The 26,875-nt window shown below is 41.5% G+C and overlaps 1 protein-coding gene across 3 annotated transcripts in view; it reads right to left on the bottom strand.

Annotated features, from left to right (window-relative positions):
- LOC133400434 (protein crumbs homolog 1-like) overlaps window positions 1-17,864 on the bottom strand; it is a 46,375-nt gene extending 28,511 nt beyond the window's left edge. The window contains exons 1-3 of one of the 3 annotated variants that reach the window (XM_061673100.1): window positions 17,793-17,864; window positions 17,528-17,610; window positions 7,252-7,414 (exon numbers count right to left, since the gene is read on the bottom strand). In XM_061673100.1, the coding sequence (XP_061529084.1) occupies window positions 7,252-7,321 (70 nt within the window). In that variant the 5' untranslated portion in view covers window positions 7,322-7,414; window positions 17,528-17,610; window positions 17,793-17,864. Of the gene's footprint in view, window positions 1-7,251; window positions 7,528-17,527; window positions 17,637-17,792 lie in introns of those variants that run through there. The other 2 variants (XM_061673101.1, XM_061673099.1) reach the window with 2 other exon arrangements.
- Between the last annotated feature and the right edge of the window lie 9,011 nt (window positions 17,865-26,875).

Here is a 26,875-nt window from a genome sequence, read left to right as displayed (position 1 = left end):
TCGGAATAGATCACGTCACATGTACATAGTTGACCAGAGATCCTCAATCCGAATGATTTTAATCGAAATGACAAAAAGTCTCCATGTAAACCCCGCTATTGCAGGTATTTGTTTTTGCAGGTGCTGATCTTCACCCTGTGTCAAGGCACTCTCTGACCCCTGTATGAATTCCTTTCCTTATGTTGTTGTTTTTTTTTTGTATGATCATTCTACCTATTCCACTGTTTCAAGATTCCCCCATGACTCTTCAACAACCAACAAGTACATGTTTCTGCAGGAACCTGTGCAAATGTGGTGGAAACAGAGATAGATCGTTGGACTGTTTCAAAATCCCTTGTGAATATTCTTATCACTTTTCCATTTAAAATACAGTACATACATTTATGGTATGTACAGTTTCACACTCTCTAGATTCCCACCATTACTACAATTTTCCTTTAATTGACACACACTGGTATATCTCAAATCAATTTTAGTGGACACGGGTCAAATCTGACCTGGAGAAGCTTCAGTTTTTTATCATTTGTGTATTTTTGCTCCCTTTAGGAAAAGTCACCATATTTCGGGGTGAAAAATTACATTTGGGTTATTTGTCTTGCTGTTACATGTCAAAACGGGTCAAATTTAACCTGGACAGTATGTAAGGGTTAAACAGGTCATGGCAGGGGTTGCTGTCTAGTCGCTTATCAGATTTTCATTTTGAAAAGGGAGATTATGTGATTTGTTATTATTTCACAAGTTGCAAAGCCTGCTTTTTTTAAATGATTAAAACTCTGCTCCGCCCTACAGTCAAAATGTCCCTGGTTGGAATCTCGGCTCAGCCCCTCTTGTGTGGCGTGTGCGCGGGATTGCTAAAGCTTCCTCCCACATTTTAAAAACGCGCATATTACGTTAATTGAAGACTAAATTTTCCATAGGTGTGAATCTGACTGTCAATGGTTGTTTGTGTACAGTTAGTATGTGCGTGCAATGACTTGTAACCAGTCTAGGCAGAGTGTACCCAGCCTCTCGCCCAATGTCAGCTGGGATAGGCTCCAGCTCACCGTGACCCTGGTAGGGACAAGCAGTGTGGAAAATTGATAAAGGGAATAGAAGTATATAAACTAGGCTACAGACTACACCACTTTGACACATCCCCTGTTTCCTACCAACAAGATGTTTAATTTCTCATTCGTGCTTAGATAATTACTTTTACAATTACTATGGAAAGTGCTTAATTGCGCAACTCACCAAACAGCAGCTACAAGCCTTCCATCCCCAAAAAAACCCCAAAAAACAATGAGTTCATATCTTCCGAAAAACATAGTTTCTTAATTTCCCACCGCCTCTACTCATAATCCGCCTCTATCATTTCTTTATCTACCGTAACTCCTCACATCAGATTCTCCACTGCACTTGCGGGATACATCTCAAGTCATACAACTACTAAGATTTCTGTTTTAATTTGAGTGCTGTAAAGGAATGTGTGGGACTGAAATAATTCACAAGTGAACTGAATGGCACTTTGTGTGTTAATTATCTAGTGGTGAAGGTGTTTATGTTTCTTCCCCTTATCTCAGATGGAAGCTTTAAAGATGTGTCATTTCCTTCGCCTTGCATCATCTCTTCACATCCTTCTGAGCTACCATTTTACTGCTGGGAGATACACATCTTTAAATCATGCTAAAGATCACCCTGTACACCTGTACAAAGGAAATCCTGAGGAGTAACATATACTTTAAACTGTTCAACTTGTAATGTCATTGATCTTCATAGAGAGAGTAGCTGACAGCGGCTGCAAGGATCTCCTCACTCTACACCCCTCCATCCAGACCCCATCAACCCCTCACACATTCCAAGGAGATGATAACAGCACCTCCTAACATAGCCCAACCCCCAGAATCACAGAGCACGCTGTAGATCATGGTTATGGTGAGACAAGCTTGATCCTTGGCACTGAATGGTACCGTGACTATATCAGCACAGAGATAACGTTGAGCAGAGCTGGTCACTGCTAGCAGGTAGAAGTTGTCGGCCCCTGACACTGTCCAGACTACAATGTGTCTTTTCTAGAGCGTCACGTGAACCGCGGATCACCTCCCACTGCTGTGTAGAATAAAACTGATTCTTCAATTTTCTTCAATTCTGCGGTATTTGCAGATCACTCCAATGTTGACTTAAAGGTCCCATGCCATCAAAATCAGTTTTTTTCTACTGCTTTATTATTAACATAGGCCAAAATACGACTGTGACCTGCTTTAAGTTGATAACTATGTGGTTTGTCCATTAGGTGCAAAGGGCAATAAACAGCACGGGGCTTTAAAAAAAGACTGGATCAGACCGTTTGTTAGTGTATATATTTCGTAATTATTCACGTACCTGCCCATTTCGTGGTTCGTACCCACTCTCTCAACTCAGCTAAACAGCAACACGGCATTTCTGGGTTTTAAGCGAGTCTCAGCTACTGCCAAGCCATACAAATACCGTCTATAAAGTAGGGCTGGGTAAAAAAGAAATCGAATGACTCGGCTAAGTCGACTTCAATCATAGGAAGATGCAGAATTTCTGCCTTGAAGCTCCGCCAAGACCCCCCCCCCCCAAAAAAATAAAAAATAAAAAATACAATTAATAAAATAGTTCCGCCCGGCACCATGTTTTTGCCCCTGAACCAATGTTTCACACGGACATACATTGCAGATAGACGCGGTGTGGGACCACTGATAAACTGATTGTGATTTTTAAGACACAACTTCATTATAGCCAGTGCTGATTAAAAGCATTTTTTTTTTTACTATTAATAATGGAGGGCTGCACAGTGGAAAACTGGTTAGCACATCTGCCTCACAGTTCTGAGGACCAGGGTTCAAATCCGGCCTGGACTGTGTGGAGTTTGCATGTTCTACCCGTGCCTGTGTGGTATCATCCTAAAAACATGCGTGTTAGGTTAATTGAAGACTCCAAATTGCCTGTAGGTGTGAACGTGAGTGTGAATGGTTGTTTGTTTATATGTACTCTGTGATTGGCTGGCGACCAGTTCAGGGTGTACACCGCCTCTCGCCCAAAGATAGCTGGGATAGGCTCCAGCACGCCCGCAACCCTAATGAAGAAAATGGATGGATGCATGATTTCTCCCATTGTAAACAATACATTGTGAACCCACTCAGTGCAGTGCTGCTTTTCATTGCGTATGGAGCCACGACACTCAAAAAGTGGGCCTTTTTGCTCCACTTGAAGAATAAGTGGTTTTCCTTTTGCATTCCAGTGGATTTTTATTCTTCTCGAACTCCCTGGTTTCCGGAGTGGTCTCCGACGACGAGCGTAGCCTGTATCTGAGTTGGAGCGCTCCAAGCTGGGCTTCCATGCGGCACGCACTCATGCTAAGTCATCTCATGCTGTCGATACTATCGATCTCCTGCTGCGAACACTGACTCTCCTGTGCATCGAATGCCGAGTTTCCACTGCATATAGCACTGACTTTGCTCACATAGTCTCGTGAGCTATGGACTCTTAAGGTTACATCCCAGTGGATAATGCTAATGCATGCTAACGTGTCCGCTGGAGGCAGGAGCTCGTCGGTAGTTTAAAGCCATTTAATTCTCCCAGTTGTTGGCTGACTGTCAGCTTTTTGGATACTGGCATTGAACACACCATATGCATTGTTTTGGTTTCGGTACTTGGTGCAATACTATACCTAGCGCGCTAATGCTAATCGCAAATGCTGACCATTTAGTAAAGGCTGATTTTTTTTGTCACGTATTCTGTACAGAGTTTGTACCGTACACTCAGTACCAACATATGCAGTTTAAGGATAGAAGTCCAGCTCTCATAAATTAGAATAAAATGTATGTTAGTAGCAAAAAAAAAAAAAGATTGACAAAATATCTATAGGATAATTTATTCTAAAAACAGTCCTACTGTACACTGTACATACGTTTTGTTTTAATATTTATGATTTATAATCCAACTGTGAATGAAATAGCGACGCTTGCGGTCATTGTCGCCAAATTGTGCACCAGCGATAAGTGTCACATGTCGGTTATGTTGAAGTGAATGGGAGGCAGGACCAGCCGCTCAAAATATTCTCCACTCTTTTATTTCCACCCACATCCCATTTCAGTTCACTTTCCCTGTTAGCGGGCCAACAATTCAACGCTTGGTAAATTCTGCTTCACAATGATAGTAAGACCCCACATAGAAGGATCCAAACACGTCGTCGTTATGAACACTTGGCCGCCACAAGACTGCCGTTTTACGCCGTTTTACTGCCAAGGACCAATCAGAGTAAAGCTCTTTTCCATATTTAAATGACCAATAACAGCAATCTAATCAGAGCAAAGCTTATTATTTTATTAATGAGAAATATGGCCTTCTCAATTGCCAGGTGTAAAAGACTAACTAGAATAGCTTGAAAAAGGGCATGCTGGGTATTTCCAATCCAAATTATCTTGCAAACCCGAGAAAAAGGACATAAACAATTATGGGGAAAAAAAAACATTGATGCCATGGGACCTTTGAGTTGGTCATTGAAATTAACCTTACAGTAAATGGAAGGAAATATAGGCAGTTGGTTTTCCCCTTTGCAGCGATAATTTTTTTAAATGTTTTAAAGATTTTAATTTCTATTCATCCAGATGAATCCACCACCGATGGTGATTCTTAGCAGTAGAGACTGGGCTTTAACCTTTTAAGAGTCACATAGTGAAATACTGTACTTCAAAATGAAAATGTCTTTTTGCACAATACACTTACACATGACATGCATTATAAAACATGTTACGAAGGAAATCTTTCCAAATCATGAAATAATTATATTCATAATGACATTCCAATAAAATGACTTTAAATTCATCTTATTCAACTGTCGCTTCAGTCATTACGATGACATTTCTGACTGGCAGAAAACAGGTTTCTACCGAATTGTAGTTATATGTGTGGTACTATATCTGTGAGGGGCAGTCCAAAAGTAATGCAACCAATTTCATTTAACCGATGAATAATTCCTTTTTTCTGAAATAATCACAGTTTGTAGTTTAAATACTTGTTTTAAGGTTAACTTAAAAAAGGTTTTGTTCGAGCCTTTCCTCTTCCCGTCAGCCATTATGGAAATGAGGTCATTGTTGGATGCCATCAGACACAGAGAGCTGTGGTTAAATTTCTTGCTTTGGAAGGGAACCCGCCACTAAACATTTTTAAAAGGTTGCAAAATGTTGTATGGGGTTAGGGTTATGTCATCAGTGATGACACACGATGGTGATGACATACTGTAATCTGCGATCTTCTTTATCAGTGACTCGACCCTAGCACTATTCCCAGGATTAATTGCTGAAGATGGTCACTCAAAGCAGGCTCTTGTTTTTGGCCTTTAATCCTGGAAACCCACTTTTTGACTGTGCTGTAGCCTATAGCAGCTTCCCCATCCACATTTTGCAACCTTTTGTAAACGTTTAGTGGCGGTTCCCATTCCAAAGCATGAAATTCAATCACAGCTCTCTGCTTTTGACAGACATCCAACAATGATGTCGGGAAAGAAAATTAGTAGGTTCAATTCAATTTTGCTCATTACTTTTTGACTGCCTCTCATACTTAGACTTAAAGGAGCTATATTATGCTACACATGTATATGTACAGTGTTCTCAGTTTTAGCTGAGCGCTTGGCGGACAAGGGATGGTGTATTTATACTGTATATTGTATGTCAATGTAATTATATTGGTATGGCAGAGGGAGCTAAATTTTCTCGCAGGTACCCAATCACATCAGCAGAATCAGAGGCATGCTGAAGCGGCAGAGGAAACAGTGGTGCTGTGACTTAAAAAGGGGGAAGCCCCCGGCCAACAAGTTGAGCTCCGAGCCATTTTATTCCCCGTCAGACACTGGCAGGTCTTCTGGGTACAGCTTTGTGCTCCAAAGTCTCCACAGCAGGTGGCTGCTTTGCTTTATACAAAAATGCACAAATCCTCTGAATCAGTCACGGTTACACATTGAGTCAGACAGTGGCATGCATGCTTTTGTCCCTTGTGTAAGCTGAATAGTCTAATGCCTTATCTAAAGTTTTTGTCAAGTTTAAACAATGTGCATGTGGCAACATACAGTACATTTCATTCAATTTCAACATTTTAGTTTTATCTACAGTATTTTTATTTGTAAAGTAGCAATAATTGCTGGCATTAATTGCTGCTTCCTACTTGTTCACTCATTTAGCATTGCATATATTTCTATGAACATTTACCAGTACCTTAGATCCAACAGTGTGTCGTGTATTTGTCTTTTTTTTTTTTCTTCAGAACACATTCAAGTTGGATTCGTCAGTTTTATGCTGCAAAGATCTAATGCACCTGTGCTTGACTGAGTCATCTGCAGATGGCAGACATAAGAGATCCAAAGAGAAGCAGGGAGGTTTGTGTTTTGTAGCCTCTTTCCTCTAGGCTTTTATTGAATGTAATGCCTCTTTTCTTTTTGTTTTTTAATTAATACGTATGCGGCAAACTTTTTCTGTTGTTTCGGTTGTTTACACGTTTATTTAGTTTTTTACAGTACTCTTTCACAGTTAACATAATCAAAGACATTTTTAGGGTTTATTTGTCTTTAATTCCTTCATAACTCAGGGTGCCAGTACTAGGCATGTTTTCTTAATTCCCATCACCACCCCCATTGAGCACTGAGACAAAAAAAAAAATGTGCAGCAGTGCAGCCGGACGCTCAGCTTGTTACCATGGTGATGTTTAACAATGCCACCCAGCCTGTCCCTGCCTTCGATTCGCCACCGTTTAAATGAGCTTCAGACGCTGCACACAAATGAGGGTCACGGGGAAAATGGGTCAGCGTGGTTTTCAAAAGGTGGAGGGGTCGCCCAGCAAAGTCTCAACACCAACCCCCGCACACACCATGGTACTGGTGGAGCTAATCCAGGGGAAAATATTGCTACTTAGATGTTTTATTAGTAAACTAGTTCAGAACGCATGAGGAAGTTACTACTTTGATAAGAGACATACTTTCTCAAAGGTGTGTACAAACTCTAGAATTGTTTGCAGTTACAACTCAAATGCTATTGTAGTAGTGTGATGCTGCAGGGGCTGGAGACAGTGGATCAATGACTTCCATGATGCTTAAACACATTTTGATTTCTGATTTTGCAACATCTTTGCAACAACTAATGCACTATTCAAATACAATGTGCTATTATTTCTAAATCATCTCAAATTACTACAACTAAATTATGCTGTAGTATGAAATTAAGTAATTTTACTCTTGTTGAAGCACAGGTACAGCCTTACCGAGTTTGAACATCATCATGGTGATCAGCAGTGTCCTCTGATGTCTGGACCAAACTTTTCCTAACTCCATGGCAATGCAGGCTGCACAAGTTTCCGATCAGCGTCGCGCAATGCTGTCACTCCTCAGGTTCTCCATCCAGCACGCTGCAGAGCTCCATCCATGCTGCACAAAGTGAACTGAGAGTCAGAACCAGCTCCTCCATGTCTGACCACTTTGGGCACTACTGGGTGTTGCGTGTTGTGTTTGTTTGAGCAAATGGCATGTGTGCACGAGTAGTCTCTCTGGGGAACAAACTGGGACAGAGTAAATCAGAATAATCACCCCAGCAGAGAGTGGCTGGAGGAAAACATGAAATGGAACTCAGGACTGAACTCCACCCACTGTGTTCAGGTTCAATCAAAACAACTCCCTCTCCATTATTATTTTGAAGTGTTGCACATCTTCGGATTAAATTGGACTTTTCACCTTTTGCAATACGGAACAGTATATGTACAGAATACAACAATATATACCTAAAAATGATATTACTCAATTAATATTCCCTTATCCAGATGAATATTCTGTTCTGTGTGTGTGTGTGTGTGTGTGTGTGTGTGTGTATCAGCACTACTCACTATATACACCAGATACAATTGAATATACTTTTGATTTATTGATTTATGGTTGCAGGTTGGGGCATGTTAATAGAGATTCTTGTTTGTAATGGTGGGTGAATATTTAGGATGCATACAATGTTATTGTAGTTTAAAGTAAGCCTTTTGTTGTACGATCCAAACGTTGGACTTTCAAACATCGACCCATCCATTTTCTATAAATGCTTATCCTGTTCGGGGAAACGGGGATAGTTTCAAAGATGTCCAACATAAATGTCTTTTTAAAATATATATAATATTTTCTAAGAATCAAAGTGTTTTCCTCATGGATGTCAGTAATGCACTCCTGGCAGCTTTTTGAGGTGATGTGTGCTCACTGATGTCCACTGACATGTTTGTTCTGGTGCGGCAGCTCCCACGGGACCAGGGCCTGGATCCCAGTTCAATATTATCACTGTAAGAGTGTGAATCTTGGATCAATGGATCGTTGCTCCACAGTCCACATCAACACCCACCCTTCTGCTTTAGAAGAGGGCGGAGGCATTTATTTGGTGGAGCCAACTGTGGCACCCGTTCACTCCTACCCCCAACCCCAGATCTTAAGCCCAGCATTAACTCCACCCTGCCGCGTTCATGGCAACAAAAAAGTTAATTAAACATTGAGAAAGAAGCAGCCGTTTGGGAGAGACAAGCTTCGCCACTTCAGCGCCTCCAACAAGCGACATGTTAGATAGTGGGGTCACAGCAGCCCCACATTCCTCAGAGAAAGGCTGCTGCATTCTATAAAGCTGTTACACAATAGAGAAATAGGCCGGGTGACATGTTGTCTCAGCCAGGTTGGCTTTCCACAGTGCAGGCCTGAGGAGCTTGATTCGGACAATGCAGACACAGAAACATGCTAAACACACATCATTATATTATTTTAAATGTAATAACATTGGGGGTCTTTGTAGCTGTTTTTGTCACTCTCACATGGTATACCTTTAGAGTCAGAGCAGTCAGAAGGACTTTTTTCCGAATGTAAAAAAGAAAAAAAAGAAAAAATCACGTTGGTTTTATCGCAGTCATGCAATATATGTACAAATGCATGGAAATAAATTTGATATCTGTGGATTACTTTTTTCTGATTTTTGAGGCACTAAAAGCAAGCGCGCCACAGGTTTTAAAATTTTAGGCCCTGATTTTTGTAGTTTATGTATTTTTTCATTCAGTAGCTTTATTTCATGAATTTAATAAATAACACCAATAAAGTATACTGTATGTCTATCAAGGGTTTATTCTAGCACCCTGTGGTTAATGTCCTGTTAAGAGTGCTGATTTTCAGAACTCTATTTAATTTACTGCAGTTTTTGAGTTTTCATTATTTTTTCTTTGAACTCTTTCCTTTGTGTCACTTTTCACAGGAAGGAGCACCTTTCTTTGGTTGAAATAGTTGCCACCTTGACATTTGTTTTACACTAAATAGACATTTACGGACTGACCAATAGTACAAGCGTGATGACGTTCACATGAATTAGTGTCCCATTCTTCGAGGTGTGCTTTTGGGCATTAATCGCGCTTCACAAAAGAGCAAGTTCTTTTTGCCAAGAGAACTGACGCAATCCCATACTATGACTCAAACTGATTTGTTGCTGGCGACAATGGATGGATGGTCCTTTTTTTCTAAAGCCTGACTAAAAGTTGACTTTTGAAAGAGTAACTTTCTGACTTTGTACAGTAACTAGAAGTCTCAAAAAACATTGGAGCCTGGCGCAAATGGGGTCATTTGCTGTGGGTGAAAGATGGTCCTCGATGTCCTTGTGAAGTAATTGAAAGGATTGCAGATTATGGGTATTCATGGGTGCATCCATTCAAAGTGAAAATCCTACTACTACTTGAGTTTATATATTCTGCACCATCGAGAGTGAAATATTTAAATCCCTTGCAATCTATATATACAATGTTTAATCGCTCTTCAAACTTTCAGAGATTAGTGTCGCCATTTTATGTAAGATTAGTAAATTAAACAAAATTATTAAATCTTGCAGATTCCATTTCGTTGCATATATATATTCTCATCCTGTTTACAATTAGTGCTTTGTCTTTTGTCTTGGTTTCTCTCTCCCCTCTCGAAACTTTGTTCTGTTCGACTGATCGATTCTGATTCTCAATATACATCAATTATAATACGAAGAAACCACAGCAGAAGCTTAAAAATTCCACTGTGACACAGTAAAACTGTTCCGGCATAAAAGAGATACAGATCCTCCATTCTGCTTGACCTAACAGCCAAACAGGACAAAAAAAATAAAATAATTAAACAATAAGATATTCACGGGCAACAATAATAGCTAGCAACAATTCTAGCGGACGGGCCTGCTATACTTGTAAATCAGTAATACCGCATTTGAGAAAGAATTATCAAGAATTTGGCTTGGTTCACTCTGAACAATCTGAACTTGGAATATTTTATAATGCGATATGTATCAAATGATATGTTAACAACGTACATGGACCCATAAACCATAAATAGGTAGACGCCCCACACTTAAAATTTTAGGAGTGAAGAAGCCTTTTAGATTAAACGTGAAGCGTCTTGAACAAACAAGAACAGTCCAGTTGTCTTGATTGAATTTTGTAGATTACCATGACCTGGATGACTGAGAATCTACACAGACATGGACCCGTAATGTTAATTCATGGCGGCACGGTGGATGACTGGTTACAGCGTCAGCCTCACAGTTCTGAGGACCGGGGTTCAAGCCCCAGCCCCGCCTGTGTGGAGTTTACATGTTCTCCCCGTGTCTGCGTGGGTTTTCTCTGGGCACTCCGGTTTCCTCCCACATCGCAAAAACATGCATGAATTGGAGACTCTAAATTGCCCGTAGGTGTGAATGTGAATGTGAATGCAAATTGTTTGTCTGTTTGTATGTGCCCTGCGATTGGCTGGCAACCAGTTCAGGGACCCCGCCTCCTGCCCGATGTTAGCTGGGATAGGCTCCAGCACGCCCGCGACCCTCGTGAGGAGAAGCGGCTCAGAAAATGGCTGGATGGAAGGATGTTAATTCATGTTGGGCCTCAAGGGATATGTGCAAAAGTGCCCACGGCCACCCCTGGCCTACATGGTGGCCAGGGGTGGCCGTGGGCACCCCAGACAGAAAATCGGCCAACTCCACCGGCGGGTGTGGCCACCCCGCCAACGGGTGCGGCCACCCCGCGGATGCCCCCAATCTCGTGTTTTAGTTGGTGAAAGATTATAGTGTATAGTGATGTATAGTGACAGGCAGAACCATTAAACGCCCTTTTTTGGTTTTTTTTTGGTTTTTTTTGTTTTTTGGTGATGTTGGTGATGGTGATGTTCTGTGAAGTTTTCTAATGTAAAATGTGCACCTTGGCTCCAAAAAGGTTGAGAAACACTGCAATATACGGTACCAAATAACAGCTTTTTCAGTGTCCAGTCATGCAGTGCACTTCATTGGAGGTCTTTTACAAGTTGTGTGAAGTATAGCAACTGGCTGCTAATGGGCAGCCAACGCTAATCCATCCATTGAATGGTAATTGGGTTTTATGGCAGTCTGTTATTGCCCACTGAATTGTGCCTGTTGGCAGTCCCAACTTTTAGTGAAGTTGATTATTCTGACTACTGTATCTATGAACATATGATGAAAATGATTTTAACATGGCTGAATTTAACGTTTATTATTAGGCTAATGTGTTTTATGGGTTTTAGAAAATAACAGTGATTTTAAGCACGGGATGACTACCAAATCTGTCTAGTCTTCAGGAAACATCCTAGCCAGCACTCCCTAACTTATACTTTTGATTCATGACTTTCCTTTTTTAAGTATTTTGAAAAGAGAGTTGTTGTTGGGTGCTCCATCCCAACATTTCCTTTCTTTTACTAATCTCTCCCCCACATTCACACAAACACACGCACACACACTCTTCCCTCCCTTACACATCTTCACATTCATTCCTGTCTGGCCCTTCAGCAACAATGACTTTTCAAAAGAGCTCCAATTGCCTTGTGACCCCTAAACTTCCCCACTCAACCTCCTTGAAAAAAAAAATTAAAATACCAGCATAGAATGCTTCCAGTGCTCAAATGGTGAACACATTCTAAGTAAACATAGCAATAACAATATAATAATAATAATAGTAATAATGATAATTATAATAATAATAATACTCCCTGTGACCCTGAACAGGATAAGCAGCTACAAAGATGGATTGATGTTTGGCTGGAAGTTGCAAATGCTGACTTGAAAATATTGACCATGACCTGAATAATCTTGGAACATATATTAGTTCAAATTTAGTATCTGAAATGCTGAAACTGTATTGATTGTAACTTTGAACAGAGAGATGCATTTGAGAGTTCTTAAGAAAGATTAAACAGGATATGTTGAGGTTTGTGTGGGGCACTGAGAAGAAATCTTTAAATATGCAGATGCTTCAGACAATGCCCAAATCCTAAACACTTTGTGTGCACATCAGTTACATTTGTTCAACTACCCATCACAGATTTTGTGGATTAGATGCATGCAACTGTAACAATATGTCATGATTACACCCAGCATTACAGTAGTAAAAAGACGTTGCCAGTGAAGGCTGAAAATTTTATATCACAGTATATTTTCGCAATCACTGCATACATGCAACATGACCCCTATATTTTGTAAGCTGCATTTAATAAGAAATACTTTACTGAATAGTTTTATGATAATCTGTTCCAAACAATTGCATTTTGCTCACGAATAACTAATGTTTTATGTAAACCATGAAAGCTTGCCTATTCCGAATGACATGTAATGGAATTTTTAATGTTTGTTGCAGAAAATATTAGTGTAAACTACTTGAGGATTTACATGATCATACAATATGCCATTATTTTTTACTGCAGTGTTGCCTATACAGGGCATATAGCCAAGCAAACCATCTCCCTGGGTCACACTACTACCATAATTTCTCGTGTATAATGCGCACCCATGTATAATACGCAACCCCAAAGTTGCCTTAAAAATTCTGGAAACCCCTTCTGCCTATGTATAATGCATTTGTATTTGGTTAGTTTTTTTCAAGAATAATTCTGAAGTTGCGGCACAGTGGGCGACTGGTGAGAGCATCTTAAATCCCCGGCCCTGCCTGTGTGGAGTTTGCATGTTCTCCCCGTGCCTGCGTGGGTTTTCTCATGGCACTCCGGTTTCCTCCCACATCCCAAAAACATGCACGGTAGGTTAATTGATGGCTCTAAATTGCCCGTAGGTGTGAATGTGAGTGTGAATGGTTGTTTGTTTGTATGTGCCATGCGATTGGCGGGCAACCAGTTCAGGGTGTACCCCGCCTCCTGCCCGATGATAGCTGGGATAGGCTCCAGCACGCCCGCGACCCAAGTGAGGAGAAGCGGCTCAGAAACTGGATGGATGGATGGAATTCTGAAGTTAAGCACTTTATTTAAACACGTAATACTTTTTTTTATTTACTTGCTCTTATTTTGAAATTCACAGCCCTATTTTTATTGATTAAATTAGAAAACATACAGTTGTGCTCAACAATATGTTTGATTACCCAGGCAGAATTTGTAATATGGGTACAATTGTTTCAAGAAAACATGAAGGAACCAGGCAAACCACATTTAATTTTATTTTAATGAGATTCAAATTAAACGGTCAAGCATTTTAGTAAAGCATTATCATTAAACAAAACATAACCATAAAGAAGTTAATGATGGTTGTTGTTCAGTCACCGCTGCCAAAGTATTTAATTGCGGCCCTATGGGGGGCACAAGCCAGTGCAAACTGTAGACCGGTACTGAGCCCGGATAAATGCAGAGGGTTGCGTCAGGAAGGGCATCCGGCTTAAAACTATGCCCAACAAATATGAACATTAATCTAAGGAATTCCATACCAGATCGGTCGTGGCTCGGGTTAACAACGTCCGCCACCAGTGCCGTCAACCTGCAGGGCGCCGGTGGAAATTCAGCTACTGTGGGTCGAAGTCAAAGAAGAAGAGGTGGAAAGCGGGTTCTTCGGCAGAAAGAGAAGAGGGAAGCACAGAGCCTAGAACTGAATGTGGGGACTTTGGATGTTGGGACTATGACAGGAAAATCTCGGGAGTTGGTTGACATGATGATTAGGAGAAAGGTTGATATATTGTGTGTCCAGGAGACCGGGTGGAAAGGCAGTAAGGCTAAAAGTTTAGGGGAAGGGTTTAAATTATTTTACCATGGTGTAGATGGGAAGAGAAATGGAGTCGGGGTTATTTTAAAAGAAGAGGTGGCTAAGAATGTCTTGGAGGTGAAAAGTGTATCAGATCGAGTGATGAGGCTCAAACTTGAAATTGAGGGTGTTATGTATAATATGATTAGTGGCTATGCCCCACAGGTAGGATGTGACCTAGAGGTGAAAGAGAGATTCTGGAAGGAGCTAGATGAAGTAGTTCTGAGCATCCCAGACAGAGAGAGAGTCATGATTGGTGCAGATTGTAATGGAAATGTTGGTGAAGGAAATAAGGGTGATGAAGAAGTGATGGGTAAGTACCGCATCCAGGAAAGGAACTTGGAGGGACAGATGGTGGTAGACTTTGAAAAAAGGATGCAAATGGCTGTAGTGAATATTTTTTTCCAGAAGAGGCAGGACCATAGGGTGACCTAAAAGAGCGGCGGTAGAAGCACGCAGGTGGATTACATCTTGTGAAGATGATGTAATCTGAAGGAGGTTACCGACTGTAAGGTAGTGGTAGGGGAGAGTGTGGCTAGACAGCATAGGATGGTGGTGTGTAAGATGACTCTGGTGGTGGGCAGGAAGATTATGAAGACAAAGGAAGTGGTGGAAGCTGAGACAGGACGAGTGTTGTGCATCTTTTCGGGAAGAGGTGAGACAGGCTCTTGGTGGACAGTAGGAGCTTCCAGTAGACTGGAGCACTACAGTCAAGGTGGTCAGAGAGGCAGGCAGGAGAGTACTTGGTGTATCTTCTGGCAGGAAAGGAGAGAAGGAGACTTGGGAAGAGGGACACCGAGAGGACTGAGGAGAGGCGAAAGGAATACATTGAGATGTGACATAGGGCAAAGGTAGAGGTGGCAAAGGCAAGCAAGAGGCATATGTATGCCCAGGTTGGACACTAAAGAAGGAGAAAATGATCTATACAGGTTGGCCAGACAGAGGGATAGAGATGGGAAGGATCTGCAGCAGGTTAGAGTGATTAAGGATAGAGATGGAGATATGTTGACTGGTGCCAGTAGTGTTCTAGATAGATGGAAATAATAGTTTGAGGAGTTGATAAATGAGGAAAATGAGAGAAAGGGGAGAGTAGAAGAGGCAAGTGTGGTGGGCCAGGAAGTGGCAATGATTAGTAAGGGGGAAGTTAGAAAGGCATTAAAGAGGATGGAAAATGAAAAGGCAGTGGGTCCTGATGACATTCCTGTGAAGGTATGGAAGCATCTAGGAGAGGTGGCTGTGGAGTTTTTGACCAGCTTGTTCAACAGAATTCTGGCACGTGAGAAGATGCCTGAGGAATGGAGGAAGAGTGTGCTGCCATTTTGAAGAACAAGGGTGATGTGCAGAGCTGTGGGAACTATAGATGAATAAAGTTTATGAGCCACACAATGAAGTTATGGGAAAGAGTAGTGGAGGCTAGACTCAGGACACAAGTGAGTAATTGCGAGCAACGGTATGGTTTCATGCCTAGAAAGAGTACCACCGATGCATTATTTCCCTTGAGGATGTTGATGGAAAAGTTCAGAGAAGGTCAGAAGGCGCTACATTGTGTCTTTGTAGATCTAGAGAAAGCCAATGACAGAGTACCCAGAGAGGAACTGTGGTACTGCATGCGGAAGTCTGGAGTGGCAGAGAAGTATGTTAAAATAATACAGGACATGTACGAGGCCAGCAGAACAGTGGTGAGGTGTGCTGTCGGTGTGACAGATGAATTTAAGGTGGAGGTGGGACAGGGAGCCCCTTCCTGTTTGCAGTGGTGTTGGATAGGCTGACAGATGAGGTTTGACTGGAATCCCCGTAGACCATGATGTTTGCAGATGACATTGTGATCTGCAGTGAAAGCAAGGAGCAGGTGGAGTAACAGTTAGAAAGATGGAGGCATGCACCGGAAAGCAGAGGAATGAAGATTAGCCGAAGTAAGACAGAATATATGTGCATGAATGAGAGGGGTGGTGGGGAAAGAGTGAGGCTACAGGGAGAAGCGATAGCAAGGGTGGAGGACTTTAAATACTTGGGGTCAACCGTCCAGAGCAATGGTGACTGTGGTCAGGAAGTGAAGAAACTGGTCCATGCAGGTTGGAACGGGTGGGGGAAGGTGTCAGGTGTGTTATGTGACAGAAAAGTCTCTTCTAGGATGAAGGGCAAAGTTTATAAAACAGTAGTGAGGCCAGCCATGATGTACGGATTAGAGACAGTGGCACTGAAGAGCCACTGTGAAGGAGAAGTACAGAGAAGGTCAGAAGGAGCTACATTGCGTCTTTGTAGATCTAGAGACAGAGTGACAGAGTACCCAGAGAGGAACTTTGGTACTGCATGCGGAAGTCTGGAGTGGCAGAGATGCATGTGAGAATAGTACAGGACATGTATGAGGGGAGCAGAACAGTGGTGAGGTGTGCAGAGCTGGAGGTGGCGGAAATGAAGATGTTGAGGTTCGCTCTCGGAGTGACAAGGTTGGATAAAATTAGAAATGAGCTCATTAGAGGGACACCTAAGGTTCGATGTTTTGGAGACAAAGTTAGAGAGAGCAGACTTCGATGGTTTGGACACTTCCAGAGGAGAAATAGTGAGTATCTTGGTAGAAGGATGATGAGGATGGAGCTGCCGGGCAAGAGAGCTAGAGGAAGACCAAAGAGAAGGTTGATGGAGTTCGTGAGGGAAGACATGAGGTCAGAGAGGAGGCTGGAGGAGATAGGCTTACATGGAAAAGGATGACGCGCTGTGGCGACCCCTAAAGGGACAAACAAGCCGAAAGGAAAAGAATAAGTTGTTTAGTCAGTCATATTTAAAAATATATATATATTTCACAAATTCTGCCAGGGTATGTAAACTTATGAGCACAACGGTACATATATGCAGTCATACGTACCCTTGTCATATTAGAATGAAAGTGTACACCTTTCTCATAACCTCTGGGTGGCGAGGGCATTTTGGAATGAAAGTGTACAGCTTTTTCATAACCACTAAATGGCGGCATACATTTATAAAATGTGAAAGTTTTTTCCATTTTCCCCTGTAGCTATGTATAATGCGCACTATTGACTTTTGACAATTTTTTTGGGGGGGGAGGAGGAAATTGTGCATTATAGACGAGAAATTACGGTATATGTGGCAATCAAGTGTTTTTTAACACAGGCAAGGTAGAGGTAGCCAGAAACTCAATAACACAGAGCAAATAGTCAAGAACAATCCTATCAGACGGGCAAGAAATGAAAACGGGGATGATCGACAAACATCAACTCAGAAAAGACAACACAGGCACAGGTCAGGTGTGTACAACATGATGGATCATAGAGAGAAAACAGGGTCGACAAAGAGAAGCAGGACAAGGCTGAAAAAATGTCAGTCACGAAAATGTTAACTCCAGCACATCAGTCCAAACGAAAGCTAAAAATCAACAGCCCGAAACGAAACTGAGACATCCTGTGCAAATCTCTGCTAAAGCAGTAACTTGGCAGCTGAAGCCATGATAAGAGAATGCCATGACTTACAGTACTGCAGTTCACCTCCTCCATGGGGGAATTAGTGTGGATAGTCGCAGTCCCGGTAAGAGGATTCTGGCCTGTTCAAGCATCTTAAAGAGAAGCAGCACAAGATACGTGATCCATGGGGTTTCTCATTCAAAATGACGTTGCCTTGTTGTGGCTCTCCGAAACAAATCTCTTTTTGACTTTACTAATTGCCCTGGCTGTCTCTAATACCTGATTAGCGCAATAAAGTGATTTAGAAGAAGCTAACTAGGACCTTTCTACTGACCGTGTGTCTGTGTCTGTCTACATGAGGGTTTCCGCTTTTTTCTGTCTCTGCTGAATAAGGTGCTCCACTGATGTCTTGAACAAAGTGAGCAACATACATTGCTGTTGTTCATGTTTACAATACAGGAGGGACATGTACAGCTAAAGCTCCACCTGAGCCCGGCTGTACTTCAGGCAAGCATCTGCGCTCTTCTCCAGTCATAGTTTCTCTCTCTCTGTATGTTTAAAGAGATTGTCAGAGCTCAATCTGTTGTCCTGTGCCCTGGCCTCCTGTTCAGTATAATCTTGATGAAGGGTTAATAAGCCGGAGAGACAGCAAGCCCCAGCAGTGCCCCCAAGAGGCCCCCACGACTTTTAAAAACATCCCCCGTTAACCCTTCATCGCCTCCGTCAAAACACTTCAAAACTTGGCCTGAAGGATGCCCACTCAAATGCTCAAGTAATGAAAGGGATTTGGACTGAGCCACAAGGGATCAAAGCAAACTTCCCCAAGTAAAATTTGAAGAGTAAATCTAATAGTAAAACAGTGCATTCCATTGAGCCTTTTAGATTGTGTCTGCCTGCCAGCTTAACTCTGACATTACGACAGAGAATTCACAGCAGGGGACAGAAGGCAGACCAGACAGAAAGATGTTTTGCTGTTTTGGTGGAGCAATTATATTATACATACATATGCTCTTTTATTTCTTACATTACTTCTCCCAAATACCTACAATACAAACCAATTGTATTTAGATACTTGCGTGCTTTTGCGAGATAACGTAAACCCAAATGCAGTTTATCAGTCAGATTGATTGTCTGAATAACTGCAGGTAGCTGCTGTGTACACTATGGTTCTAGAGATATATGATATCAGCAGTCTGTTGGGACAGACTCTTACAATGCTATTATGATTTCTTCAACTATTCATAACACGCATGTTAACACTAACTGTGGTAGTACGAACAACACACGTATTAATTAACTACAAACTGCAGTTACCTTGACATATCACATTATGTTTAGCAGCAAAGAGGTGACAGATTAAATTACAGACGATAACTTTATTTGCTGTATTTTAGGACCAAGATGGCTGAGATGCCACACAGTTGCTTTGTGTGTGCTTCTGGTTCAGGTGTTGTCTTGATTTCACTGTTGATCCACACGAGTCAAACAAAGGTTCCAAATGACTCCTCCTTCCAGGACACCATTCACGTGTCCTCAGACCAGCTGATGAACACTATCTTTGGCACTGGCTCAAATCTACCACTAGAGGGCGCCGTCGTGGAATGTGCCATTCACACCAATGCTGTAACTTGCCAATGTCACCAGCAGGTGGCAACATTGCTACAACAATGCACAATGGAGGCAGTGGGAAAAGCGCGGAGGTGCGCGCCTTTTGTGATTCAGGCATACGGGAGAATATAGCCCGAAGAGATTAGTCGAAGAGTCCCTGGGTCCATTGAAAGTTGCTATTATAAACCAGAGACTGTATTTCTCCTCTCCAGTACAGTAATTGGTCATCGAATCATATGAAGAGTACTGTCCAAAATTCAACATATATTCACTCTGTAAAAGACTACATTTTGATTCCATTCCGTCATTCCCATGGTCCACTTTGATTATTGATACTTCTGATAGCACAAAGTGCTTTTAACTTGTAGCAAGAGTGGTTTATCAAATTCGGCTGCAGCTCGATGGAATATAACCATAACTAATTGCATTCAAACCAAGCAGATGACAATGGTTGTGGAGGGTTATTAATATTCCTTCACTTAATACTATACAGTGAACCTTCACGATTCACGGGGGTTCGACACCAAGCTCTGATGTGAATGGTGAAAACTTGCCAGTAATGGTCGCCCGCCCAAACAACTGTTTATCATTGCCTATATTATTCATTTAAAGTAAACCCTATATATACCCCAAACTATGACCCCAAAACACGTTCATATCGTTTCAAGCTTAACTTACATTACCCCTAAAAATAAATGGCTTACAGATGATGAGATTAAAAAAATAAAAAATAAAAATACAACGGAAGTGCAAGGACACTGTCGTGGCTTCACACTTTCACACCAGAAAAATGTCTACTTTTCTATTTGCCATTGTATGACATTTTGCCTCAGTGACACAGAAATGCTCTCATTTTTAAATACATACCGTATATCACAAACAACACTTCATCTTTAGTTCGGCACTTAATGTACCTTACCTCGAGCATTTACCAGGTGATCAGTAACTTCCACCACAGCCAATTGCAAACCAGAACTTTGTCTGCATCGTTTTAAAAAGTTTCCCACCCAGCATTCTCCATCATCAACCCCACAAGGAGCGTTGCTTGCCTGTCTGACCACTACTGGAATTTTCCATCACGCTGTTGTTCGCCATCAAGCCAGCCAGCTATTAGCTGGTGGCCAAAGCAAGCTACATTAGGGCGTTTGAGTTGCAAATACTGTAGGTAAGTTTTTCACTGAAGTTGCACAGAAAAATGTGCAAGTAGCTGAGTTTGCAAATGGTGTGATCGAGAGGAGCCACATGAGGTGGCTCAAGCATCAGCTTGGCATGTCTTCCGGACGCCTCCCTCGGTGGGGTGTTCCGAGCAAGTCCCACCGGCAGGAGTTCGCACCGAACCCGCCGAACGTTTGGCCTTCCCTGCTCAAGCAGCTGCTGACCCTTTGAACTGACCCCAGATTAGCGGAAGAACATGGATGGATGGATAGACCGAGAACCAAATAGTTATTTTTACTTATCTGAAATCCAAAAAGTATGTTTGTTCTTTTTTGCAGCTCAATAAAAAAAAGAAAAAGAAAAAAATCATTGGACAGTGACAATGCAAATATGAGTTAATATTGTGGTGAAGCAAAATAAAAGGAATATGTTATGTAAATTGGATGAAAGGACAGCATTTTGTGACCTTGCAGCACATGAATAAAAGCTTACACATCATACACTTGAATTATCTCCTAGTTACACATTTGGCATGAACAACAAAGAAATAACAGACATTTATTTTTGTATTTCAATTTTTATTTTTTATTTTTTGTAATGTTTAGATTTCTTTTGTTGATAATTTATCTAGGATGCTACAAGTAATGAGAATCACAAGTACTGGCTTCAATTTTCAACATCCCCATTACAAAAATAAACAAAAATATACTTTGCATTCATATTTAACTTTTTGAATTAGAATTGACCCAAAATTACTCGAAATTATACAGACCAGACCACCTTGCACCTCATGACCTCAGAAATATTTTTGTTTTTGTTTCTTTTTTACATCAAGATTTACAGTCTTCTAGACACACCCTGTTTTTTTGTCTTGCTGAAATTTGCCAGTTTGAGAAGGAGATTCCAAGTTTCATGGAAGTGAGCCAGCCCCCATTCCGCCCCACATATTGCTAGACCAATGGCAAATATGGATTTCATTACTATGAGTACCTCTTGGCTTTGACATCATCGTGCTTCCGTGTCGTCCGACTCGCGAGAAAGTGCCTCTGGTTTTTATTCTTATTATTGCAAATTAGCACCACTGTTACAATATGGAAAAGTGAAGCTAATGTATTGGCTCACTCACAGACACATTTTCAGAAAGAGACTTTACTCCAGGGGAACCTTGGTTTATAAATGACCCGGATTATGAAGAATTCGGTTTATGAACAATTCTTAAAAGAAAAATGGCCTTGGGTAACCTGCTATTTTTCGGTTTACAAACAGTCTTGGCATGGCTGCGGAAGGCTCAGAACTATGTGCTTTTTATCATGCTGCATGAACATCATTGGCTTTTTGTTTTTTGCCTAAAATGGGCGCCACATCCCACAATGCAAGTTGCATTGTGGGAGGTGGTGGCCATTTAGGGCTAGCAGTAACCACTGTGAACATAAACATTACTGTACCTGAAAAGGCTAAGACACTCCACAGTGATTTGCTAGCGAACCCACTGTTATTTCATAATCATAAATTGTGTTTTCACCTATTTCGACTGTATGTTGCACAAGATGTACGTTTAACCACGCATCGATCAAAATAAGGTAAATATAACGTTCTGCGGCTGGAACGGATTAATTGCAATTTTCATTCATTTCAGTGGGAAACATTACCTAGTTTGAAAATGTTTTGGTTTGTGAGCAAAGGTATCTTTTGAAAGGATTTCAGACACATGCAGTAAAACATCAACTCAAGTATCAAAAAAGTACAATTTTGCCTGAGGGCAATAACAGAGATTAGTAGTGTATTCCTAATAACTATTTGTGGTCTGCAGACTGGCAGAAACCTGCAGGTTTCCGCCAGTTTGCCGACACCAAATAGTTTCGAGCAATGCATGCGAGAAACAAATTCACTGGCTGAACATACAAAATCAGTGAGAGCCTCCAATCTAACCAGAGTTTTTCCTCCATCATGTAACATTGTACAGGGACTGTCGGATTATAAAACATGTCCTTCAATGTGGATTGTTGATTTTATTGAAGCAAATTTCAAATGCTTTTCAGACAGCCTAGAAAATAAATGTCCTATACTTTGAGGTACTTTAAAATAAAGGTATATTAACAACTATTTAAATATAATTGTTATGTGATAGTGCGTTTGCACGGTGGTACATGTCTGCTTCTGAGTTCTGAGGTTCTGGGTTCAAATCTTGGTTTTGGCCTTCCTGTGTGGAATTTTCACATTCTCCCCATGTGTCATATCTTCCTTTGTTTTGCCCTCTGCTGGTTGTTTTTTCTTTGTGCTGCAGTTTCGTGGAGATGATTGGTGGGCGGAGTCCTCTGGTCGCACCGACCAGCCATCATTATCAGTGGGGTATTTAGAGGCAGGGGAAGCAGGAGGAAGTTGCCGAGTTATTGTTCATTGCTCGTCGCCATCATCAGTTGCCCACTTTGTTACTACCTCGTGCATTTTAAGTGTTGCTTGTTATTCAGCCAGTAGTACCTCTCGTCTTTTGAATTTCCTATGTACTACTGTGTTTTCTGTTTTTGCGTTCTTACTCAGCCCTGTGTAGGTTTTTGAGTTTTTGTTTTTCCTCTCGCTCCACGACTTCCTCCTGTGGCACTCCGTCCACCTCTTTTAATTTGTCCGTCTGGTTACTTTTGTTTAACACGTAGACCTTTTGTCACAGCAGTTTGTGTTACTTGCACTTTCTCACTCTTTTGTTAAATAAATTCTGTTCAACGTGTTCGGTTTGTACAGTTTGCGTTGGGGTTCAAGTCATTGCGTTTTCAGTCGTGACACCATCCTTTCATGGGCTTTCTCTGAGTACCCTGGCTTCCTCCCACGTTCTAAAAACGTGCATGTTGGGTTAATTGAAGACTAAGTTTATAAAGACTTCTCAATTGTTCGGGTCAAGGTAAAATACCCCCATTCTCTTTAGAAGAACCTGTGACAATCAGTTAAAATGCTGGTACCTGTGAATGATAGCACACTACTCCAGTCCTGACTTGCCTTCATTGGCTTTAAAATCCTTTTGTTTATAATTTTCAAATGGTATTGTACATCTCTATGTTGCAGACATTGCTCCAAGAATACACTTGTGTTTTCCCTGTAAGCAGACCACATTCCTCCAGTTGACCCGAGGACCTGCTGCAAGCTCAGGTTATCACATCTCCAAAACTGTGTAATTAACTGCCACCTTACATCAGACAGATTCCCTCAATAAATGTTTTTAAATTTCATTTGAAAACATTTGTTTTATTCTTTGTCTTTGAACCTAGCATGATCGGTTGATTTTGATTGTCTTGTATGTCTGTATTGTCACTCGTTTTGATTGATTTTGCGCCAGATCTTTTACAGTAGGTAACCCCTTTTAATCCTCTTATAGAGGTCTTTGGGCAGCTGTTACCCGGATGTGGTCCCCGGGTTGCGAGTTAGAAATGGCTGCTATTTGGTTGAATTATATCCTCTTGATTCTCTTTTGATCTGAGAGGTGTTGCTTAAGGATTAAAATTCTTTTTTTTTTTTTTAACATTCTTTGATTTCATGTCTTATCAAATTATTAACTGGTGTCTTTTGTGTTCATGTTGTTTACTTGTTCGACTCTGTAGCATTTACTTGCATACTGAGTAACTACTGTATCAATGAATCGGGTAACTAATGTATTGATGTAATATGTGCTGTACTAATCTATTATTTGTGCTGTTGATTTTAAGTGGATGGAGGATAAGCAAACTGCTACGGCACAAGCTAATGGGGATGTCGGCGGCGGCTGTTGCTTGAGACAGTCATTGATATTTTCACCAAAATACCGAAAATAGTCAATATCCAAAGTAATTTAGCATATGATCACCAACACCAATTGCGATCATACAGTGATTTTGAGTTTGTAAACAACGAACAATGCTCGAGCTATCTCATTTTCCGGGTCACACTGAGCGTGAGCGCATCGTCAGGTTTCCTTCAAACATTACAGAAAACAAGAATAATAACAGTGAATCACATCCATATACAGTAGTTTTCTATTGTGTCCACATCCTATAAACGTGTGATTTTCGACACCAAAAACAGTTTGGGCAGTCAGAATTGAGCTATAACAACCATGAGGAACATTTTCATCATTGTCAAAACTTTGAATAAACACTAACGTAACGTAGATAACGTGAATGAAAACTCAGCCCATAAGACTCTGAAAAGTATTCATGGATACGTCACTGCCAAATGAGAGGTCCGGCGGTGTTCTTTTTGTCCTTGTCGTTTGCCAGTCACTTTCACTTTTTGTACTCGTCATGCAGACTTCAAATTGATCCTGCGGGCCAGAAGTAGCCTGCAGGCCAGGAGCTTGAAATGTCATTGAGCATAATGTTGTGTTTCTCCTCTTTGTTTGGCTTATAAGCAAGTTACATGCTGTCGTACTTGTATGATGCCACACTGGTTAAGTAGCGTGTACAGTTATTGCCAGTCCAGCTATACCCCATCATTAGCGTTTGCTGTCCCAAACCAATCCATCAATTCTCTCTTTCCTCTCGCTCTCTTACCTGGCAGCTCCATCCTCATCATCCTTCTACCAATATACTCACTATCTCTTCTTTGGATGTGTCCAAACCATTGAGGTCTGCTCTCTCTAATTTTGCCTCCAAAACATCGAACCTTGGCTGTCCCTCTGATGAGCTCATTTCTAATTTTATCCAACCTGGTCAATCCGAGAGCGAACCCCAACATCTTCATTTCCGCCACCTCCAGCTCTGCACACCTCACCACTGTTCTGCTCCCCTCATACATGTCCTGTACTATTCTCACATGCATCTCTGCCACTCCAGACTTCCGCATGCAGTACCAAAGTTCCTCTCTGGGTACTCTGTCACTCTGTCTCTAGATCTACAAAGACGCAATGTAGCTCCTTCTGACCTTCTCTGTACTTCTCCTTCAACACCCCCAAGACAAATTATGCATCTGTGGTACTCTTTCTAGGCATGAAACCATACTGTTGCTTGCAAATACTCACTTCTGTCCTGAGTCTATCCTCCACTACACTTTTCGATAACTTCATTGTGCGGCTCATCAACTTTATTCCTCTATAGTTCCCACAGCCCTTGATCTTAAAATTGGGCACCAGCACACTTTTCCTTCATTCCTCAGAATTCACGACTGTCTGTTGTCATACTGGAGCGGCTCCAATTACCGGAAACAAATTCCTTGTGTGTTTTTGAAATATAAAATAAAGATAATTCTGATTCTGATCACTTCTTCTTCAACTCTGTTTCCTTCACCAACATGTCCATTACAATCTGCACGAATCGCAACTACCTTTCTGGGTGCGCAGAACTACTTTGTCTATCACCTTCGAGAAATTCTCTTTCATCTCTAGGTCCCATCCTACCTGTGGAGCATAGCTACTAATTACATATACATAACACCCTGAATTTCACGTTTCAGCCTCATCACTCGATCTGACACTCTTTACACTTCCAAGACATTCTTAGGTAATTCTTCTTTTAAAATAACCCCTTCTCCAGTTCTCTTCCCATACCCACACTATCGTAAAATAATTTGAACCCTGCCCCTTAGCTTCTAGCCTTATCCGCTTTATCCTCACAAGGGTGACGGACGTGCTGGAGCCTATCCCAGCTGACTTCGGGTGAAAGGCGGACTACACCCTGAACTGGTCGCCAGTCAGTCGCAGGGCACATATAGGCACGGACAACCATTCGCACTCACATTCACACCGTCACTGAGTGGGAACCGAACCCACACTGCCTGCACCAAAGTCAGGCGAGTATACCACTACACCATCAGTGACTTAATGCAACATCCATCCATCCATTTTCTGAGCCGCTTATCCTCACAAGGGTTGCGGGAGTGCTGGAGCCTATCCCAGCTATCATCGGGCAGGAGGCGGGGTACACCCTGAACTGGTTGCCGGCGATTGGCTGTTCACATATAAACAAACAACCATTCGCACTCACATTCACACCTACGAGCAATTTAGAGTCTTCAATTAACCTACCATGCACGTTTTTGGGATGTGGGAGGAAACCGGAGCGCCCGGAGAAAACCCACGCAGGCACGGGGAGAACATGCAAACTACACACAGGCGGGGTTGAACCGCGGTCCTCAGAAGTGTGAGGCAGATGTGCTAACCAGTCGGTTATATTGTAACATGTAAACCAAAAATGTTTTTGAGGAAATAAAATTAAAATTTGGACACAGACTAAATTATCTGGGTAATTTAAAGAACTATTCAAATTGCATCAGCCATACTGCAAAAAAGAGAAATCTTGAAATTAAGGTGAGTAAGTTAATTAATTGTCAACTTGGTGACAAGCCCAGTTTGGTGGTAAGCCGACTTAAACTTAAACTTACTTATCAAATTGAAGTTTCGAATGATACTTTTTATTTTTTCACTGAGTGATGATATAAGATTTTCAGCAAAATTCTGTCCCTTTCATTTAAAAATGTCACCCATGACAGTCACTCTGTGACATGTCATTTTTATTTTAATGGTTCTAAAAATGTCTGGTTGAAGAACTCAGCTCTGCTGTTAATTTTTATCTAATAAAGAGGGTCCAAATATCTATCCATTTTCTTCCACTTATCCAAGGTTGGGTCACGGGGGCAGTAGCTTTAGCAGGGAGGCCCAGACTTCCCTTTCCCCAGCCACTTCATCCAGCTTTTCCG

The sequence above is a fragment of the Phycodurus eques genome, chromosome 3 (genome assembly GCF_024500275.1).
Source record: "Phycodurus eques isolate BA_2022a chromosome 3, UOR_Pequ_1.1, whole genome shotgun sequence".
Lineage (NCBI taxonomy): Eukaryota > Metazoa > Chordata > Actinopteri > Syngnathiformes > Syngnathidae > Phycodurus > Phycodurus eques.
Note: the sequence above shows the minus strand (reverse complement) of the source record. Positions and strands in the feature narration are given on the sequence as shown.